This window comes from Phasianus colchicus, chromosome 8 (genome assembly GCF_987193195.1).
Source record: "Phasianus colchicus chromosome 8, bPhaCol1.hap1.1, whole genome shotgun sequence".
Taxonomy (NCBI): Eukaryota; Metazoa; Chordata; class Aves; order Galliformes; family Phasianidae; genus Phasianus; species Phasianus colchicus.
This window is the reverse complement of record NC_143443.1, coordinates 23,216,012-23,236,947: the sequence shown is the minus strand read 5'-3', so window position 1 is coordinate 23,236,947 and position 20,936 is coordinate 23,216,012. Positions and strand designations below refer to the sequence as shown.

At 44.9% G+C, this 20,936-nt stretch overlaps 1 protein-coding gene and 1 long non-coding RNA gene across 2 annotated transcripts in view; both read right to left on the bottom strand.

Moving 5' to 3' along the window:
• The window catches only part of FBXW4 (F-box and WD repeat domain containing 4), a 58,500-nt gene extending 38,732 nt beyond the window's left edge, over positions 1-19,768 (bottom strand). The window contains 6 exon segments of the mRNA XM_031597638.2: positions 2,600-2,694; positions 4,683-4,815; positions 5,888-6,073; positions 8,897-8,992; positions 19,387-19,592; positions 19,595-19,768. Of these exon segments, the coding sequence (XP_031453498.2) occupies positions 2,600-2,694; positions 4,683-4,815; positions 5,888-6,073; positions 8,897-8,992; positions 19,387-19,592; positions 19,595-19,732 (854 nt within the window). The 5' untranslated portion in view covers positions 19,733-19,768.
• LOC149917073 (uncharacterized) lies at positions 8,999-18,666 on the bottom strand. The gene is made up of 3 exons (XR_016468824.1): positions 13,957-18,666; positions 13,787-13,853; positions 8,999-13,700 (listed from the first exon to the last, which is right to left on the bottom strand). It is a non-coding gene; the product is annotated as an uncharacterized LOC149917073 (long non-coding RNA).
• Positions 19,769-20,936: the final 1,168 nt, after the last annotated feature.

Below are 20,936 nucleotides of genomic sequence, written 5' to 3'. Positions count from 1 at the left end.
TGTCACCACACACATTCCTGTTGGGGTTGCACTGGTCCAGGCCCTGTCTACTGAAGTTAAGTGAGGAGGTATGGGCACTGTCCATCAAAACAGCAGCCCTGCAGAGCAGGATCACAACAGACAGTAGAAATCCCAGCTGTGGCTCAGGACCACATGGGATACTAATGAAGCTTCAGTGACAGAAAGAGAGATCACTGAAAAGAAAGAAGAAAAGTTTCACTCCTGCCCATTAACAGCTGAGGTTCAGTAAGAACACAGCCCTGACTACTCTTGTCTTAGCTCTGGCAAACCTCCAAACCAGGAAGCAGCAGCCTTTCCAAAGCGGTTTCTAATGGTTGGAGCTAGAGAATCTCCCTGCTCTACCCCATTGCACACAACTGCTTTGAGCTGTACCCAACCTCTGTTTGTATACAGTAGAGAGAGCTGGTGGACTCTGAGCAATGATGGGTCAAACTATTTCTATGGTTAGAGCCTGATTCCACAGCAGTTCTACACCAGCATAACTATGCATTCTTATGGAAGAGCTCCCAGTTTACACCAGCAAGTGAGAAGGTGAAGCAGAAGGGCACGTCAAACATTTAGGAGGAAGTGGAGGTTACAAGCCACGTTCAGCCTCCCTGAGGAACACATGCATTCAATGTCCAAGCCAGAAGAATGGTGACTACAGGGGAGGAAAAGCTTCACAGAAAAGCACAATGAGAATTCAGATGGGTGAAATATGGGCTCTTGCAAATAATACCACAGAGCTCCCCAAAGCAGACCTCGCTAGAAACCAAATATTATCTTTTTGATACTCACCCTCATTAGACAGCAAGCAATAAAACCTATTAGTGAAAAATTCATCTCCTCTGCCCCTTGCCCTGGCCCTCCCCCCCGCATGCCCTCCTGCTCTGATCCTCTCTCTCTTCTAGGATGGCTGTGATTTGTTCTGAGAAGCGACAGGTTTATAGGTTAGCCGACACCTTCTCTCTGTGGAATTTTAATTAACTTCTCCCATCGTCAATATGTTAAGGAGCAGGGTTCCCATTATACGAGGTCAGCAGCATGTTTCAGGCCCTTGCTATATCAGCCGTCAAATTGAAGAATTAATGACGTGGCTAATTGGCTCTAATTCTCCACCCCCTCCCCAAAATATGGAGGGGCTAGATGGAGCGGGGGGAAGTAGGGCTGACTACTGGGGGAGGCTGGTACAGTCCACAGTCTCAATAAAAAAAAAAAAAAGTGCACAATTTAGGCTCACTTGTTCACGGGGTGGCTGTTCCACCATCTCCCGTTTATCACTCTGCAGGGAGAAAAGGGGGGAGTGAGGAGACAGTGGGTAAATACTGTGACAAGGAGTGTGTGCACACCACGGAGGGGAACGCTGTCCTGACAAGAGGCCACATCAGTAGGTCATCACTTAGGAGCAGGAAGCAGCATGCCACTGGGCTCTAACCAAACATGGTGCAAGAGCCAGAGCCTTGTAGCTCTGCTGTGAGTCTGCCAGAAAAGGGGCCCTTGTAGCACAGAAGACAGCAAGGGGCTTCTATCTAACATCCTGCAGTAGCATTAATGCACATGCCACTTCTCAAAAACATTATCTATTCCAAACACTTGGAGCAATGGGATGGTGGAAGGGCAAAATAATGATGGATCCTGAGGTCACTTCCTTGATAATGCCACTTGTTCTGTACATTAAGTCTCTGCTGCCTGCAAAACAAGCTCAGACACTTGAGGAAGGCAGCAGTTACAGGAAATACTTTGCTATTGCACAAGTCTAAAATCCACTCACTGCAGACATCACATGGACAAAAACAACAGCTCTTCATTCCCTTCTTTTGAGGAAGGCTGAGTAAGAATCTCTTCTGTAAGCAGAAGACCAGCAAACAGTAGAAAGAGACAGATTGGTCACCGCTGGCCAGTATAAGATTTTAACAAGGAGAGCTTGAATTTCTCAGATTTTCGCTTCTTCAAGAATGGGATCACCTTGAAAAACATCCTGGAAGACACTGGTACTACCCTTACCTTCCATGCTAAAGTTACAGTAATGCACTATCTCCATTAGAAGCATAGCACTATATGCAGTGGAGATTGGAAAACCTCACCACTGACCTCTACTACTTTCCACAGTTCAGTATGCTCAATTTACCCTGAAAACCGAGTGCTAACCACAGCACACAGCTCCAAGTTTGCCAAGCCAAAAAACAGAACCGTTTTTGCCTGGCATCTCTTCTGCCACAGAGTGAGAATACAAGTTGGCATCTTTTCAGTACAGAAAACCTCAAAGAGATTCAGCTCATTGCTTCTAACTAGCAAGGCAGAGCAAGTCAGAAAGTTTGCTCTGCAAGTAAGAATGAACAGGTCCCACCCGAGACAGTAATAGGAACACAGGGCTATTTTTGCAGCCTCTTATGAAAGGACCACTCTGCTGTGCTGCAGAACAAAGATTACACGCTCTTCCCTGAACCGCTGCTGCAGGCACAAGCACCTGATCAGCCACCACCCTGAGCAAGTCCCTGAAGTGTCACCCTGGTGCCTCAAAAACATTTACAGATGTACATCCTATACAACTCCTTAACTTCTTTCCGTCAGAAACTGGGAATAAAGAGAGCTCAGTTACCTTAACAACGGGCTGATAGCAATGGACCACACTCGATCCTCTGTCTGCACTGTATGTAGACACTGTCCGACTCTGCCCGCGGACAGGGACCAAACCTAAAGAGAGAGATGCATGTTATGCCACGTAACCCAGAAGGTAGGATGCACACCACTAATGCAGTGCTGGAAGAGCTGCCAAAACTGCCTCGCTCACCTTCCCTGATACCCTCTCCCTGAATTCCCATTACTTATTTCTGAGGAACAGAACTTTCAATCACTGGCAGAAAGAAGCACCTAACATTACAATGACTCAGTTTATGAGTATGACTTTCCACCCTGCTTCACCACAGGGAACAGAGAAAGCACCTCTATCACCACGCGCTCTCAGGCAACACTCAGCATAGACATTTCTCTGCTTTAGTAGTTAAATAAACAAGAAGTGAGATTTGATCAGGTTTCTGCTGTTCCCTTTAATAGTGTGGCAAGACTTTGTGCCATCCCTGAAAATATTTCCATTCATTTTGTCTATAAAATTAATTGTTCACTACCCTGTAAAGCAGTTCTGTATAAAGCCATTCCAATTGGACCAAATTTCTTAAGTGTATCCCAGGCCATTTTCAGAGGCCCCGCTTTGCTCACTGACAATGTTAGAGAGATCTCTTCCCTCCCCCATCAGTGAATACATGCACATCTCCATCCACAAATTCACCCTCCCCGCTACCTTTGTTTCTGGGTCCTTATAAAGTCTTACTGGGGCCTCTGCTTGTGTTCTTCACTTTCCCCACCTTGCCCTCATTCTTGGCTCGTGGAACTTGAGCTCCTCAGTTCTCTGTAACCAACCCCCAATGTTTCACTTCAGGACTTCAAAGCTGGGAGTGCCCTATTTGTTTGTTTGTTGATAGTGCCCAGGATTGCAGGCTATTCTTGTCAGTGGGGAATTTAGCACCTAGTGTCAGCAAAAGCAGCAGAAAAGCTTAACTCTTTTAAGGCATCCCTATCTCCTACAGGTTAAAAATATTGCTCAGAGCACACTATCTGGTGCCTATCACACAGGAATGTACATTAGCAGCTCTTCAGGGCTTAGTCCTAATCAACACTCAGCAGAGCTCTCAATAGCTTAGACACTTAGAGCCCCTTTAAAAGGCCAGTAGGGATTCCCTTCCACCCTCCAAGAGTCTCACTCATGCAAACAAGGAAGCCTACACAAGAGATAATAAAAAATAAAAGGTGAACATCCCAAGAGCCTATCCTCCAGGGAGCACTGGGTGGGCAAGATCTCACACTAGCTCCAAGAAAAAGAGACTTAAATCTCGCTGTAGCCTACAGGGATTTGTTCTCAAGGTCAGGGAAGGTCTGTCCTCCAGCTGCCAGGGAAGCACCAAGAAAGCACTCTCCCAGCAAAGAGGCTCCACAGAACAGAAAGAAGCAGCTCTGCTTAAATGTCAGACAAAGCAGTCAAAACCTTGCTCCCAGGAGCCAAGTAGCACCTCAGACCTTCTGCATCTGAATGCTGGTCTGCTTGAGGGCAATTTTATCCAGGAGTACACACTCATACAGAGGAACCAGCCAGAATAGATAGGGTAGCACTGTTGGCAGCCTTGCCAGATAGTTATCAATTATCACATATTTCCTATAAAACCTTAAAATAGACATTTAGATCTTCTTTTGCCCCTATCTTCCCCTCTCATAAAACAGGAATAGCAGTTTTTTCTCTCAACTCCATTAATGGTTTAAGATATGTACCAGGGATCAAGAGTGCATGCTGCACTGAGCAACAGTCAAAACATTCAACATGCGGCATTCACTACTAACAATAAAATGAGAGACTATGAAAATGCTACAGATACTGCATTGTGCTAGCAGGACACGGGTTTTTTTCTAGTTTAAACCAACAGCTGATATACTAAGCTACTGCTAAATCTTTCCAAAAAGCTTGGCACAGCAAGCATCTCTGCAGAGACGTGAGCCTATGCCAGGATACCCAGCGCTCCTCCTGCAGAGGGAGGGCTCACAACAGTTTTGTTGACACTTAGATGTTCGTGGAATAAGACCTCTGAGGTCACCACTGCAGCAGCACCTGCAGCAGCCAGAACATCTCTGCTCACCTTTGCTGTTCTGTCCCGGGAGCCACTGACAATGAGGCCACCTTGGAAGTCCACACAGTTCACCTCTTGTTCATGTGCAGAGAACTTGACACTGTAGGAGCCATGGATCTTGTGAAGGACAATATTTCCATCTCTGAAAAACACATCCCCAAGCAAAGAGACTGTATGAGCTGGCTAGCCACGTACCTTCCACTAAAACTTGGCAATGCCACTAAAAGACCAGCACTGATCTCTCATGGGAGCAGAAATTCAAACAGCATCATTAACCCTCTACTTCTCACACATCATATGTTCTCCCAAAATCCTATCTGGATTCCACAATGGCCATTCAAAGCCTGATCTGCTGCACATGACATTTTTTCTGGCAAACATTCCACCCACCACTTTGTGCTAAACCGCAGAAAGTAACAGGGCATCCTTCTCCTGCTTTCCCTCTCCTGCTTTTGGTTGGCCAAAATCCTGGCTGAATGCTGAATGGACAGAGTAGGTGAACAAGCAAGAGGTCATTCTCTACCACATTAGAGCCTCATCTTTTCATTCATTTCAGAGCAGCAATGCAAGGTATTGTGATTTGAATTAACTATAAGGATACTTAGACTTTTTTCAACCAATACAGTAACTGGGATTTTAAATGCATGCCTTCATTTTTACCTGAATTTTAGGCTACAGTTCATAGGGAAAAGTGTGAAGGCATCCAGGGCAGCCAGCCATGCTTACATCTCTCAATTCTGTGCTGAAGTATATTAACAGCTAAAACATCATATATAACAGTTCTGTCATTTGCTATAATCGAATAAGGCCAGCCAAATGCAAAATTAATCAGAGAAATGTGTGTGTGCTGGAATGCTTGGCAATTTTCCCCCTCTCCACAATTATATCAGCAGGTCTAATAAAGACAGGCTTGTGTCTAGAAAGATTTATGCACAACTGAAGCCTCAGTTCTGAGCATTAGAACACATTCTACCCTGGTTGTGACGGGGAAAAGAAATGAACCCTGCAGTTCAGTCAGGACTGTGTGGCTCTATACAGAGTATAGTTTTCAGGACAGAACCAAATCATAAGAGATGAAGCAGCAGGAGCTGAATACAGCCAAGCACAAAGATATTGTTATAAAGACTGACTTGTCTGCTCTGGGCTGGAGTTACACAAAACCTTTCCAGCTTTGCTGCCATTCTCCATGGATTCCCATCATTGACCCAACTTACCCCCCTCCACTGACGATGTGGGAGTTGACAAGAACAAAGCGACATACGTCCTCCTGGTGGCCAGAGAAGATAGCCTGAGGGTGACGCTGCAAACCTGTACCATCTGGACAGAGTTGATAGGCCTGGATGTTCTCGGCTTGTGACAGATAAAGATACTGGCCATCCAGCTCCATCCAGGGCATCAAACTGCAAACAGGCATCAGATTGAGGAGTGAGAAAAACAAATACACAAAAATTAATAACAATAGTAATAATAATGCACGCATAAACAAACTAAAGAAAATTGTGAAGTTGGAGCTGCTGGTCACATATAAAAGCAGGGCTTAATGCAGCACAGCTAAGAAGTGATATTTCTTTAGCAACATACAAAGCAGATCACATTGCTGGCATTTTTCTAACCAAGAGCTGAGGAAAATGAAGTGTGGAATCTCTGAAGAGAAGATTGCCAAGACTCTAGTGAGTTTAGATAGGAAATACTTAAGGCTCCCTGACCCCTCTTCATGAGCCCTGTACTTTTAAAGAAACTAGACTATCAGGCATTTGTGAGCTATGTCAAACATTTCTAAGAGACCTTTCAGTACAAAGCTCTTGGCGCAAACAGTCCTGATTGTCCACATTATTTGTTGATGCTCAGCAAAGAACACAAAGTTGCTACTTTTTCACATGCATCTCAGCACAGGAACAGGTCACATCAAATAACATGTCTTCCCATGAAGTCCTGCACCTACTACACATACTGCACACTGTTATGTAAAGCCTGAGGGCATCCAGAAACTTTGTGCTCCTCAAGTAGAGGAGGTATTTTTCTACATTCACCCCTTTTCCACTGCTGAGTTGAAAGCAACTGCAGAGCAGTCTCTCTTGATTTATGTTGTCCACCTCTCAGATGAGCCCATACACCTCTTCTGCCTGTTGCTATTTATGGAACAGTGACAATTTCCTACATGGGGTTCCAGGCATAAGAGCAGTAGACTGCTAAATGATCTGTTTGAAATTAAAAGTGGAAAATATGCTTCAAATCCTGGGAAATCAAGATAGAGAAGAAGACACTCAAGCAGTGTCTGAATCAAGTTTTTCATAACAACAGGTTCATTGATTCTTGAAACAATATCAAAATAAAGAAAACAGAACAGGTTACGATGTACATGCAGGTAATGAGCTTTTTGTTGGAAATCTTGCTTTTTGTGTCACCTCCAAAGAATCAACAAATAGGCCTTCTGGACATGGGGTCAGATACAAAGAGATATGGGGCTCACATCATATGAGGCACGTATGTGTAAAATTTTCTCCAGTCTGCACAGTCATTGCCAAGCACATCAATACCCACGAAAATGTTGAGCAAAACCAGAGCCTTTCAGCTTTCAAACTATTCAGAAAAGCTGTTTTGAAAGCATAAAAACATGTCTCTTTCTTGCAGATCATTCATTCTTAGAGGTCACAATTTTCTGCATTAGCAGAGACATTACACACAGCAGCACCTCAAATCATCACAATGAGGGACTAGAAGCAAGCAAGAGAACAATGTGGATTACTAGACAGAAGGTTCCTGCTTGCCTGTATTCATCTCCAATAAGAAGCTATCACAGGGATAAAAAGTTGAGCACAGGTTATTTGGGATTTGGTCTTATGCAAGGAAAAAATAAGAGGCATCTTTGGAGTAGCAGCTTTGGTTTGAGGCAGGCTTTGATTTTCTTTTCTTTCCTGCACTCCCACGCAGTCCTCTAAAAGCAAGTGAATATCCAGCTTCCTCAGCCTACAGCCAGTTTCTGTAGCTCTCCTCCTGCCACAGTTTAGCTTTTTACCCTTTTCTATGGGTTTTTCATAAGGAGGAGTAGCAAATTTGAAAGTAGGGCAAATGAAAATCAGAGGATACAGTTTGGATGATGGCCTTATTAAATCAGTCCTTGCATTTTCATTTGGGAAGCTGGTTTAGTAATGATCTCTAACAACCACAGAGCCTGTCTTCACAAATGGTCACAAGCACTTCAAAGGCAGGTATACAACCTGCACCAAGAACCACTCTGCTCATTACAGCTGTTCCCAGGACTTCAGACAAGCAGTGGCACATTATCCACCACTTCAATCTACACAGCACAAAAAGGCATGAAAGCTCAGTAGCAGGTCCCTGTTCTTCAGCAGCTAACAAACCATAGTTCTTCTCATTTTTCCTTCTGTCTGATGATGTGAAAGCTGAAAATTTAGATGTGCTGTTTAGATAAGAGACACATCTCAGGCTTTGCTTTGAAAACTGAGTATGCCTTTGCAAGAAAAGCTTTAACAACAACCTCCTCTCATTAATGTCAAATATCCATTTTGTTAGTAAAGGAGGGAAGCATAAAGCAGAAGAAAGAAGAAGCACAAAATAGAAGAATGGCAATTAGCATTTTAGATTTGTACATCCAAATTGAGAACAAAGATAAAGCACTGGAGACAAAACAAGCATTCTGAGGAAACATGCAAGTCCACATCTGAGATCAAGGTATGCTCATTGTGAGAGCAGGGCAGAAAATTGCTCATGGTACACAGCAACAAACAGGCACACAATAGTCTGGAGTCTGCAGGCAACATTACTAAATCCAATTAGAAATGTACAAATCAGAGCAATGCCAAATTCAAGCTCTTACTGAGAGAGGAACTCTCAACTGGATGCCTCATCTCTGGAGGTGTTCAAGGCCAGGCTGGATGGAGCCCCAGGCAATCTGATCTAATGCTTGATTCAGTGGTTGGCACCCCTGCCCACAACAGGAGAGTTGGAACTAGATGATCTTTGAGGTTCCTTCCAACCCAAGCCATTCTATGAACACAGAGTGAAACCCTAGAGCAAGCCAATAACTACAGTTACCCCACATCCACCTAGACAGCAACATCCAAACTAGGCCAGTGACATCACTTGTAAAATCCCTTCTTCGATCAGAAGGAGCATGAAACGTCTCATTTTGGAGCACAGAGGCAGACCCAAATCCCCTCAGCAACAGAAAGAACCAAGTAGAAGAGAACAGAGACACTTGCTTGCATTTCCATTTCAGGACTGTCTCCCTCCGGCAGCGTCCATGCCTCCAGTTCTGAGAGACTTTCACCCTTTCCTTCACTGGAATGCCAGGTGCTCTGCAGACAAAGGAAGAAAGATGAGATTAGCAACCGTGACTGATGCTATACAGAGAACAAACACACCCGAGCTGGTCACAGGTTCTCACTTTGGTTCCATAAATGATGAGCTCGTATACACTGATGGTGCCAGAGCCACACTAAAGAAAATGCACTTATGAAAGTTGACAAGAAAGAAGTTCTGAGCAGAACGAGTGTTCATCAATAAAGAAAGCCAACCACAATGATCACTACTGTATAGACTTTAGATCTGATAGAGACCTGATCTGGTACACAGATAGAGGTTAAAATGAAACGTGATCAAGTCTACATGCAAAGAAATTACCAGAACCAAAGAAACAGGACATTACTCTTCTAATGGAGACTAAAGAAGGACAGTTAGGATAAGAACAGCAACATACAGGAACAGATAGAAGAAACACCAGTTAAGAGAATACTGAAAGTAAAAGCTAAAAGTGTCCATTCAGAAGAATAGTAAAGAAACTGCTCCAGACCCTCATCTGCCTAACAATTACACAGTCAGATACAGTAACTAGAAATCAAAATAGATTCAGACTAAAAATAAAATTCATTCATCTGTATAACCACCCAATGCACACACCCCCCAAAGTAAGATGGACCATCATTTGCAGCAGCTCACCAAAAGACTAAGAATTCCACCTGGTTGCTGGGAAATTCCCTACTTCTAGACAAAGTTACTAAAAGTTGCTAAAAGAGAGACTCATACCCAGTCACTGGGATACAAACCAAAATTATGGAACAAGCCAAGATCAGCAGAGCTCAAAAAGTAATAAAAGGTAAGTACCACAGACACCTGGGATCCAGGTCTCTTCAGTGACTACTGAAGTTACCCAGTTGAAGCAGCTGTTCAACATCTGTTTTGCCTTCATGATCTAGAATTGATTAAAGATTAAAAAAAAAAAAAGTAACACTCAACTTTAATACCAACCTATCATAGTATTAATTATTTAATATCATTGGTGGAGCTGCTAAGGTGGAAAGGATCAGTAGAGTGAAAAAAAAAAGAAAAAAAGAAAAAAAAAGAAAAATTATTGAAATTATTCTTTGTAACTGGGTGTTGTGAGCCATTTACTAGGCTACAAAGAGAGTTTTTTTCCCTTTTCATGAATTTCTCAGCTGTGAACATTCCCAATCACATGGGATGAAAGGAAGACCCTTAGATCATTGATAGATGGTGGACTGGTGCCCAGCCAGGACCAGCTCCTCTTCACATTTCTACCATGCCTCCAACCCAATTCCATTTATGGATACTTTGTCATCTTTAAAACAAAGATTAGCTCTCCGTAAATAAACATCTCCTGTGATTGTTAATGGGTGTAGGAATCTCTAACCTGGCCCTGCGGCTTGGCCAGATTCTCATTTTCCCAGCCTTCCTTCCATAGCCTCAGGCTCTTCAGGCTCTTTTTTTTTTTTTTTTCCCTGCTCACCCTACCCTCCCCTTTTCTATGCTTTCCGGCACTTAGTCACCATTATAATTTGACTGCATTCCTGGGCATTTGACCCATTTTAAACAAAAACAAAAACCACACACAGAAAAGATCTTCGTCCCTTAGACACCTGTGCAACTATAAGTTTATGAACAGTAGCACCACACCAAACTAAAGTGACTTTAAGAAGCTACAAGCTCTTTATTTCTCCTAACCCTTAAAAAAAAAAAGAAGAAGAAGAAAATTAAATCTTTAGAGATAGCCTAAGCTGCAAGAAGAGGAATTCCATTTAAAGAGAGCGCTTGCAGGGGTTTGTGGGGCCATACAGCGTCTGAGACGAGGAATGCGCGGCACTGAGAAGTCAGGTCAGGTCCAGCAGTCGCCTCATTGCTTATTACTCTCCCAGACAGAGTTCAGGCTCTCCGCCTACATCCAATTCCATTCATTACTCCAAAACTCTTCTCCTCCCCACGCTCAGCCCTCAGTTAAGTTCTCCCCATGTACAGATTTAAAGCACCAGTTTGCATGGTGATGGAAAACGCACTCATGCCACAACCCCCCAACACATACTGGCCCAGCCAGATATCCTGAGCTCAATGCACAAACCCTACACAGACTAGATGCAATTTCCACTGTTTTTTGAATCCGAAGGTGAATCCGAGGTCAAAAAGAAGCCTTCATCTGAAAAAGCCAGTCACTTTCCTAGCTGGGGCTGGGTAGGCCTTGATCCTTCTACCACTAAAAGAGAAATTTCAGAAGAGACTATTGCATGCTGGCTCGGCCCACACTATCAGTAACCTGCTGTAGTTACTCCTGGAACAGACACTCTGCTCCTCCATGCACATCAACAGCTCTTGCAGGAAAAGGGCAAGGACAAAACGTGTTGAAGGGAAGGACTATTTGTCGATGACGGGGGTCTGAGTTTGTTATTCCTTTGGGAGCGGGTTGTTTGTTTTGGGGTGGAGAGGGGGTCGGGGGGTTACTGCTAATAGATGTACTATTCATCCAGCCTGCCTCCATCATATAACAATTCTCAATCAATCTAATTTAAACATGTATTAAAAGCATCCACATATTCCATACATTTCCGTTTATTTAAAATAGAAGCAGGAGGTGGGACAGAATATAAGAAGGCCACAAGAAGGGAGATGTAAAAGTTGAACTGATATGTTCCTTTGCCAATTCCATGGCAGTAGAGACCAAACTGCAAAGACTTTCAGTGTTGGTCAGAGATGGTTGCTCCCCTGAACCAAGAAGGAAGTCAAACTGAGGCCAGTGATGGAATCCAGTGCTGACATTTAATTTAAGCTGCTTCCTCAACAGCAGCTCCAAGAATACAACAGCAAAGGTGACAAGCAGCACCATTAGCACACTAGAGCAATTCTCAAATCTTAGAGAGCTACAAAGGGCATCATTATATAAATTTAATCATAGGATAATAATTAAAAAATAACAACAATCCTTTTCTCCCCTACAAGATCTATGTAAATATACGAATTTCTCCATGGTGAACTGAGAGAATCAAGTCATCACACGTCTACACTGAGTGGTTCAGCAACTGGATTGAGCATTCAGAGATTAACAAGACTAACACAGCTCACAAAGATGATGTTGTGGAGGGACCACAATCCACAGACAGTGAATAACTTGACCTTTCTTAGTATGCCATACCACAAAACACCAGCTAGTATTCAATACATGCTTAAGTGTTCTTTGAAATGTAGCATTCAAGTTCTCATGGAAAACTTCCAGCAGTGAAGTTCTAGACTGCAGGAGGCTGACCCACTGAGGAAGGACTTGTACTAGGAGCAATACAGTGCTGCATCAGAGTGCAACTGAAGCACAGCCCATCCTAGAAGGATGACACACAACAAAGTGAACATGGTGATGTAAAAATTTAGTGAAATTTAAGCACTCTTGAAACCCAAGCAATGTTCAAAGTCCATCATTTCATCATCTGTGCTAAGGGTGACTATTATTAACTGTCTATAAAACCACGTGACCTGGAACATACATGGCTATCTTTTTTCATTAGCAAATTAATCCAAAAAGCACTCTATCAGGATGCCAAACCATGTGGCACAATATATGACCTAAGCTAATGCATGCTTCCAACTGCATGTGCTCCTGGTGGAAGCTTCCTTTAGAACGTCTTTGTTTCAGTACAAAAGGGAAGCTGAACATTTGTCACAGCATGAGAGAGAGTTCCAGTATAAGTCAGCCCAACCAACCCACTATAAAAGAATTTTCATTTCTCCCTTCCTACTTCACCCAACCCTTATGTATTTTGCTCAAATTATGGATTTCCTCTCTTTCTTGGCAGAGTTACCAGAAGAAATATAATACTCCTTCTGGAGCCTGCTTCCCACCTGCTGAAGTGAGAGACTGGGACTATCCTCCCCCAGCACCACTGACCTCACCATGGCAGTTACTGGCCTGGTCCCTCAAAAAAAAATCAGCAAAAGAAGGAATCACTCAGCCACAGACAAAGCACATCTCCTTCTAAAGCTTCGCTTCCAGCAGCTTTTGCCTTCAATGATCCCCTCCCCAGCCAAACTCTTTTGCCACGAGAAATGGCATTTCTGCAACAGCAAGAGTTTCTGTGTTTTACTGCATCTCGGCAAGATTCCCACTGGCCAGCTACAGTTTCAGCATGTGCCAAAACAATGGTGCCTGCAACAACAAATACCATGTTACAAAAGGTAACACCAATATGTCATACTGTATATTTTCCCAGCTGCATGGGGCATCCTAACCCACTGAAGTCCTTTCCATTTCACAACATTTTCAATGCTGAAGAGGTCATCTGGAAATGCAAGTCTGCAGAGATCTGCAGCAGAGACTGAATCTCTTCTATGGAGAAAATCTGCTGTCTGCATAAAAGCCATCACCAGGCTGCCTCTAGCCTGACTGAAAGGGTCATACAGAGGAACATATAGGTCATAGTGGCTAAGCCTCCCTTTCAACCTTGGCCCTGTGGCAGAGATGGTTAACACAGGGACCAACTGCACTTATTTGTGTAATCGGTACACACCTGTTGAGTGGCAGAGTCTCAGTGCATTTGCAAGTCATGGGCCACCAACAGACAGCCAAGAGGGAAAAGCTATTTATGTCAGGAGCTCCTGTTGCTGTCCTCAAGAAGTTGGCATGTTTTCAGTACGGCTCTTCCAGTAAAAAATTCCACCTGAATTCCTTTAGCACATGGCCCGTTTTTAGCTTGAACCGCCAGGTTCAGTCTGTCTTCTGCACTCAACCCCTTCCTATGTGACATGGGTTCAAACAACATTAAGATTGAACTACCAATTTCTCTCACTGCTCTTTGCCTCTGGTGGTGCCATTAAGCTACCTTGGTCAGACATTAGCAGGCAGTGCGAACAGGTTGCACAGCCCCACAGATCCTCTAAACCATCCACCTGCAGGAAGAAGCCAGAGACTCTAATCAGAATCGTGTTTCTGTACACACAGCAAAAACAAGCATCCTCAGAGAGATTTCCAAAAAATGCCACCTATCATCACCTGATCTGAAGCAGATCACCACCATCAGATCCTTCCTCCTTCACTGATGATCTCCCAGCCTGTGATGGGAACTCAGATAGAAACTCCAGGCAGGATTTTGCTGCTCTCAAGGAGCTATGTAGTCTTCTGGAGCTGATATCTAGGCTGCTTTAAAAAAAAAAAATGAATAGCCCAGGAAGATCTGAGAAAACCCACAGCTGCTCAATAGCTGTCATGTATTCTGAATTGAAAGAGCAGTCTGTCAGAGCAATGTTTGTACATTATGAAATAGCACATAGCTATTTCACTCATGCAAGTTATAGGAATAATAGCAATAGACACAGCATACGTTTCTGAAGCCCTGAACTAGATACAATTCTGCTGCTGCTTTGAACTTGTGAAGAATGTAAAGGGAGGGAATCCAGGCACCTTACAATTTCCCATTTCCACATCAAGAAATTGTTTTAGTAAGTGTGCCATTCTGGCTGCCCAGAAATAATAGTTTAAGACAGTAAGAATGTAACAGCAGTTCCTGAAATGCACCAACTTTTCCAGCACAGAGCAATAGCTGTGTGCCCTCTTCCAGGCTTTAGCTGTTATTGCAGTATTGCCCTCTGCATCGTCTGCACCAGCTCATCACCTACTTCAGTTCTGACTTAAAGCTGGCAAAACAGGTTTTAAAAGATGAAGGAAACTGAGGAAGCTTTCCACACTGCTTCAGACCCCCTCCCCCCAGCACTGAAGACAGAGGTCTCCCATGATTGCTGCAGTTTGCATTTGGATTTGACTTACATAGATTGGCCATTTCCTGCTCCTGCAGGTGTATATATTTATCCAAGATCTGGAGAAAACACTGCTTTTATTAACTCACATAAATACTTACACTAGTTCTTAAATACTCAAAGAAAATAAAGTCACCCACTAATTAATCTATTTTTCTGGACTGGAGAAGATCCCACAGTGCTAGTGGGCAAGGCAGGATGGGAGATGGGAGAGAGAAAACATGCAGCAGAACATTTCTATATTTTGACAACAGCTATTAATGTATTACAAAGAGCACATTGTCAAGCTATTTAGGTTGCAACTTTTAACTTGCCCTTTAAAATTCCTTTGTAACAAAGAGGAAATAAGTTTAGCCCAGCTGCAACATTATTCCTTTCTTCCAGGCTTTAAATAAAGAACCACCTTGCAATGAGCTCTCGGGCTCTCCAATTTCTCCAGTCCAAGGTGGTCCAGAAGGCAGGCACTGGCTGAAGGCTCACAGCACCCTCTTCTATTTCTGGCTCTGACACTGACCTGCTGCACAGAGGGCAGCTTGGTTCACATCTCTGTGCCTCGCTGCCCTCCCAGCCCTTGTTTACTCTGTCTATTTAGGCAGCAAGCTCTTCAGGGCAGAGACTGCTCTTGCTGGGCCTGTACAACAGCTGGCAAAACAGACACAGGCTACCAGACACAACTGTAAAATCACTATACTCACCAGAAACCCCAGAGGCTTTGTGCTACTGCTCAGCTATGGTTTAGCTGCAAAAAGAATTATTAAGCCATATTCTTCTGTGAAACACTGCCATGCATTTTTTGGAAGAAAAATGCTCCATTCACCTTACGTCATAAAGACAGGTCTTGACTTCTGCCTGAGCAGCTCCTGTGACTGAGTGAAGCAAAACTCCTCTGTGTGGGGACTATCTTTTTACCATGCCCACAACAAGGCCTTATTGCAGTACAGGCCTACGCATAAAATTAACATGGCTACACAGAGCAAAAGGCAGCCTGACATAGAGACAGGCGCCAAGAACCGCATACATCTAAACCCGCTGCAGATTTCCAAAACAGTAACACAATATCCTATTAAGTATTTACTTACTACTGATTCAAAGAAGAAAAAGTATGTTTTTAACACCAAGAATGTACTTAAGAACCTTTCCAAGTCAGGCCCTGCTATCCCTAATATACACTCAAGTGATGCAGATCTAGCGATTCCCCTGCTGAGGAACGAAGATGATGGAAACATGGCACGAAGCAAACTTCTTTCTTCTTTGTACGTGCATGATTAAAACAACACCTTAAATACTTAACTTCACTGCACACACAGCTCCTCATTAGCTGAATCTATCAGAAAGGGCAAATAGGAGAGGCTTGTCAATGATGTGAAAATGCTTTTCAACATAACAACTCATGCCTAGGATTAAGTTCATATCTTCTTTTGACAACATTAGCCAATCAATTGAACACTGTTTAAGCCTGAGTATATGTGCTGAGATAAAAATAGCTGGTAAAAGTGGATAGCCAAGATGGGAAGAGGGTAATTTTAAAAGTTAAGTCAAATTGTTTTAGGTACTACATTTTTTCTCTCCCTTGCTGCTCAACAGCTAGGGTTTTGCAACCAGTTTCTAATGAATATTCTCTCTTCGCTAATTGGGCATGAAAAATTCTTATAAGCAAGCTCACTGTGCGAACATTTGTTCCACATACAAGCTAAAGCCTGTTCCCTCAGATCTTCTTGTTACAATTACCTGAAGATATACCTAACAGAAACAACATTTTAAAGAAACGGTGTCATTTTCAAGTTAATCAGCCTTCAAAAAGTGGGAAAGTGGAGGAGGGGGGATAAGTTTCACAGCTATCTTACACTCTAAGCTCAAATTTATCTCTATTTACAAAGCATTAACAGATGGCTTATCAAAAGCCATTTAACAGTAGAAATGATCAAGCTAGTTCTGAAATGTTCTTTTGTTTTAAGCAGTAAGAACTCCCTAGACTAGTTTTTAACTTATGCCAGCCTCTCAGGGACCATCAGTTTAAGATCTAATGTTAGAACCATGCACGTTATTTCATTAAGTACATTTACCACAAACGGTTCCAGCCTTTGCTTTCTCAATTGCAGACAGAATTGCACAAATACCTCTTGAAAGTAAAAAACAGTGTTCACCTCATGCAATGTTACCCAGAACGTGCAACAGAAGCCCCAGCTCTCGAGCAAGCCAAGCATGACATACTCGAGGTTATGATTAAGAAAGTCTTAATCATACAGAGTATGATTAAGAAAGCACAGTCATCAAGAAGGTTCAACTACCCATCATCTTCACCATCATTCTATTTACCTAATGATATTCTAGCTTAAACACCTGCTCAGCTCAAATTTAATCTCCAATGAGCAACCTACCGATTTCTGACCCAGAATTACTGTCAGGAAGAAAGGCAATGTGCCTAGAAGCTTACCTAACTCTCCTCCCCACCTTGTGTTGCCTGGTCAAATAAAATATAACCTTTCTTCCCAAATCTTCACCCTTCAATTGCAATAAGAGCAATACTGGAGATTGCTCTTGATCTTGGAGACATGCATGAGGCACAGGCAGTATAAAAAAGACATGGCTATCTAAAACCCTCAAGCTGCCACACAGGCTATTAAACTCTTCATCAAGTACAAACTTTATAACTGTACCACAACCCAACATATGCATTCACTGTGATTCTTTTGGAGATGTACAGATACCCAGACCCCTTCACACACCAAAGTACGCCCTTGTCTTTTATCTGTTGCCAGAACTGTCAAACTCACTGGAGCAAGACTCTTGAAACTGCCCCCAGATGCTGGATGTCCACACAGGGAATACAAGCGTTTGGCTTTCAGGTACTGCCCAAAAGAACTGGCACACTGTCTATCTCAAAGAACTGAAGATTGCGTGAGTCTTTCATGAAGTTAAAATTAACTACAGTATTCATTCTCTGGGATATCTTAAGGATCCTTCATGACCAGACTGTAGTTCCACAGTGCACTACTGGTGATTGAACTCCCTCGGACGAGGGCAGAGCCGACCAATGCTAAAAGCAGCGCTCTGTACTAGAGTTTAAAGAAAATTTGAAAATAGGGCCCAGCACAAAAGCACATCCTCGAATAACTAACAAAACAAAACAAAAAAACTAAGCAAAGCAACTCCGTGTTCCCATAGTGAGTCTAACGGCACTGAAATCCCTGGGAGCTCATGATACATAAGTACCCTTCCCTTCACTTAAACCCTCTGACCTAACAAACTTCTTCTGTAGCTGTTTATAGACCCACATTCCTCTGCAGGGGGAAGTGGTGGTCCTTACATGTGCTGCACCTGCTCTGCTGTACACCTGATCCCTCCAGCAACCAAAGCAGCATAGTATCACCTTATTCTTAATGAAAAATACAGAACTTCATTTCCTCAGGAGACAAAATCATATATCATGGTGGACAGAGTCCTACGCACAGCCATTCTGCAGCACTTACTCCTGCTTACCTCCTAGGGAACTGTGGTTAACTTCCCAAGCCTGGTCTTTGGCTGCAGCGTCCATTGGCTACAGGCCTAAATCTACAAAAACTGAATGGGTTAAAATCCTGGCCTGAAAATCCAACAGAGATTTTCAGCACCACTGAAGTCCTGCTCCAAAGAGCAGGGGCCACAGCTGCTTCTCTATGCCTGTGTTACTGACAAGATAGCTCTACGAGACATTGAAACAGGCCTCAGACATCCTTTACGATTAACGTCAACAGCGTTTAGGGCAACAATACTGCATTCTGGATAAGAAACAAAGTTCCAGATCTCAGGCTGGCAGCTATAGGGAAACCCAGGAAGCGATTCGTAGACCCTTAAGCACACAAACTCCCCTTTGGGATCCCTGAGGTAGCAACGGAAGCCCGCGAGGTGCAGCTGCCTCTGAGCGGCATTCTGCATGCCAGCAAATGGAGACCTAACGCAACCTGTGGGTTCTTACCAAGTGCCATCAAGGCCCAAAGCCCACAAGCATCTCCAGAAAGATGTTGGTGTCACACACAGCAAGCTACCGAGCTTTGTGCTTCTAATAGCACATCTGGGCTCGTTCGCCAGGCCTTTCCTCAGCTGCCAGTTCAGATTCTGCTCCCTCTCAGCCACTTTTCCAAGGTCTTTGAGGCCTCGGCAGGTACAGGCAAGGCAGTGCGGCTCAGGAGCTGTGAGGGAGAGCCCAGCTCCCCCGGCTCAGAGCTCTCGAGCTCAGACACCGCTTGTGCCTGGGGGGTCTCTAGGGAACCGAGCTCATCCGGAGAGGCCCCTGAGCTCCAGTATCTGCGGGCAGCTCCTGCCGGGCCTGGCGTTTAGCGAGCCCTCGCCACGCTCTCGCGGCAGTAGGCAGCGCTTCCCCACACACGGCAGCCCTGCTGGCACATCCAGGCCCAGAGCCCGCCGCCGCTCGCAGTCCCTCCCCTGGCAGGGCGGCCCCGCCGCTTCCCCCGCGCTCGCCGCCCCTCTCGGAGCAGAGACGGCGCAGCCGCGCTTCGAGAATAGCGCCCCTCTTCCCTCCGCCCCCTTACGGCAGCGGGGAGCCCCCTTAGCGACTACGCCAGGAGCGCAGCACGCCCCTTAGCAACCAGCTAGGCCGCAGCATCCCCGGCCTTTCCTAGCCGCCGCGGCCGCCTCCCCCCCGCCCTTCCGCCGCGGAGGCCGAGCTTACAGGTCGGTGCCGAGCTGGGTGAAGCCGGAATTGAGGCACCCGCGGGCTATGCGCTTCCAGAGGAGATCGCGGCTACTGAGGAAGCGCAGGCGGCGGCAGACCTGGCCCAGGCGGCCCAAGGCCTGCACGTCCAGGTAGGAGCAGATGAGGAGCAGCAGCTCCTCGGGTAAGGCCCAGAGCGGGGAGGAGGGGGGGGAGCAGGAAGCGGAGGAGGGGGGGGAGGCGGCCCGGGATCCCCCCTCCGCCCGGGGGGATCGGGGGCTGCTCTTCCTCCCCATGGAGCAGCAGCTCCTGCCCCTCCTCCCCGGGAGCCGGAGCTGCTGCTGCCCGGGGGAGGCCCAGCCATGGACGGGGGCAGCCGCTCCCCAGTCACATGGGGCAGGAGCCGCTGCCTGTCACTGCCCCCCTCCGGGGGAGGAGGCGGCGGCGGCCGGGGGGGGGACACCGTCGTTAGGAAATTAATTCATTAACGGGAGGCACCGGGGAGACCCTCACCTCGTCCGCCACGAAACAACCCCCCGGCCCGCGCGTGGGTTATTCTTCTTTATTGCTGAGATTAATAGCATCACCTTATCGACGCATTCGTTAATAACGTGAATAATTGACGGCCAGAATGGTGATCGTGAGTAACCGGAGCATCTGCTCCACCACCTGGCTGGGCGCTGCACTCCTGCTAAGGAAGGTGAACAGCAAGGTGGTTGCTGCTCATTAATTACCCTTGAGCAGAGTCAGGAGTTCTTGTCACCCACCAGATGACAGCAGGGGTCGTCTGGTGTTACGCTGCAGTTCCGGACTCCTAGATTCCCTGATCCACTTAAAATAAAGGGTCTTCCTTATGACAGAAAGGCCCCTGCTGCAGAGGATTTAAGGCTGGCTGGTCAATCAGACCCTTTGGTACCATCTATTCCGTGGAGCAGGGGCTGAAAAAGTGCTCACGCTTCGTACATGTATGTGCATACATGTGTGTGCACCGCTGCAAAGAACAGTTCATAATAACTGAGTCATTGTTGCCATCCACAGGAGCCTGGAGTACTGACAACACAGGAGGATCCTGGTCCAAAATGGCAAAGTAGCCCTCCACAGACAGTGGAGCAGGAAAATATGAGTACAGTGTTGTTTTATTCTTTCTTACAGTATTTTCCACTCTACAGAAACCTGAAATGCTTAAGGAAACTTCTGCCTTGGAATTAAAAGATACATAAATTATGAAAAGTAAATCATCTACCTAGAATTCTTTGTACAGGCATCATTTACCAACCTCAAACTACAGGCCCTTTGCACTGTAGAGTTGGAAAATAAATTTCAGCATTTAATGAGGTTACCATAGCAGACAGGCCTTTTAGACACTTACTTGCATCCTGCTCCAGAAGGTCATCTCATCTGTTTAATCTCAAGCACTCAAATATTCATTTATCTAAATCAGCTCTGGAGGCCTTGTATTTGAAAGGTTCAAAACTGCCAGCTGAGGAGCTGTCTGGTCCATTTACACCGAGTTTCAATGCACTCTGGAAGTCAAGGAGATTCTAAAGGATCAGAAGACAGCAAATATT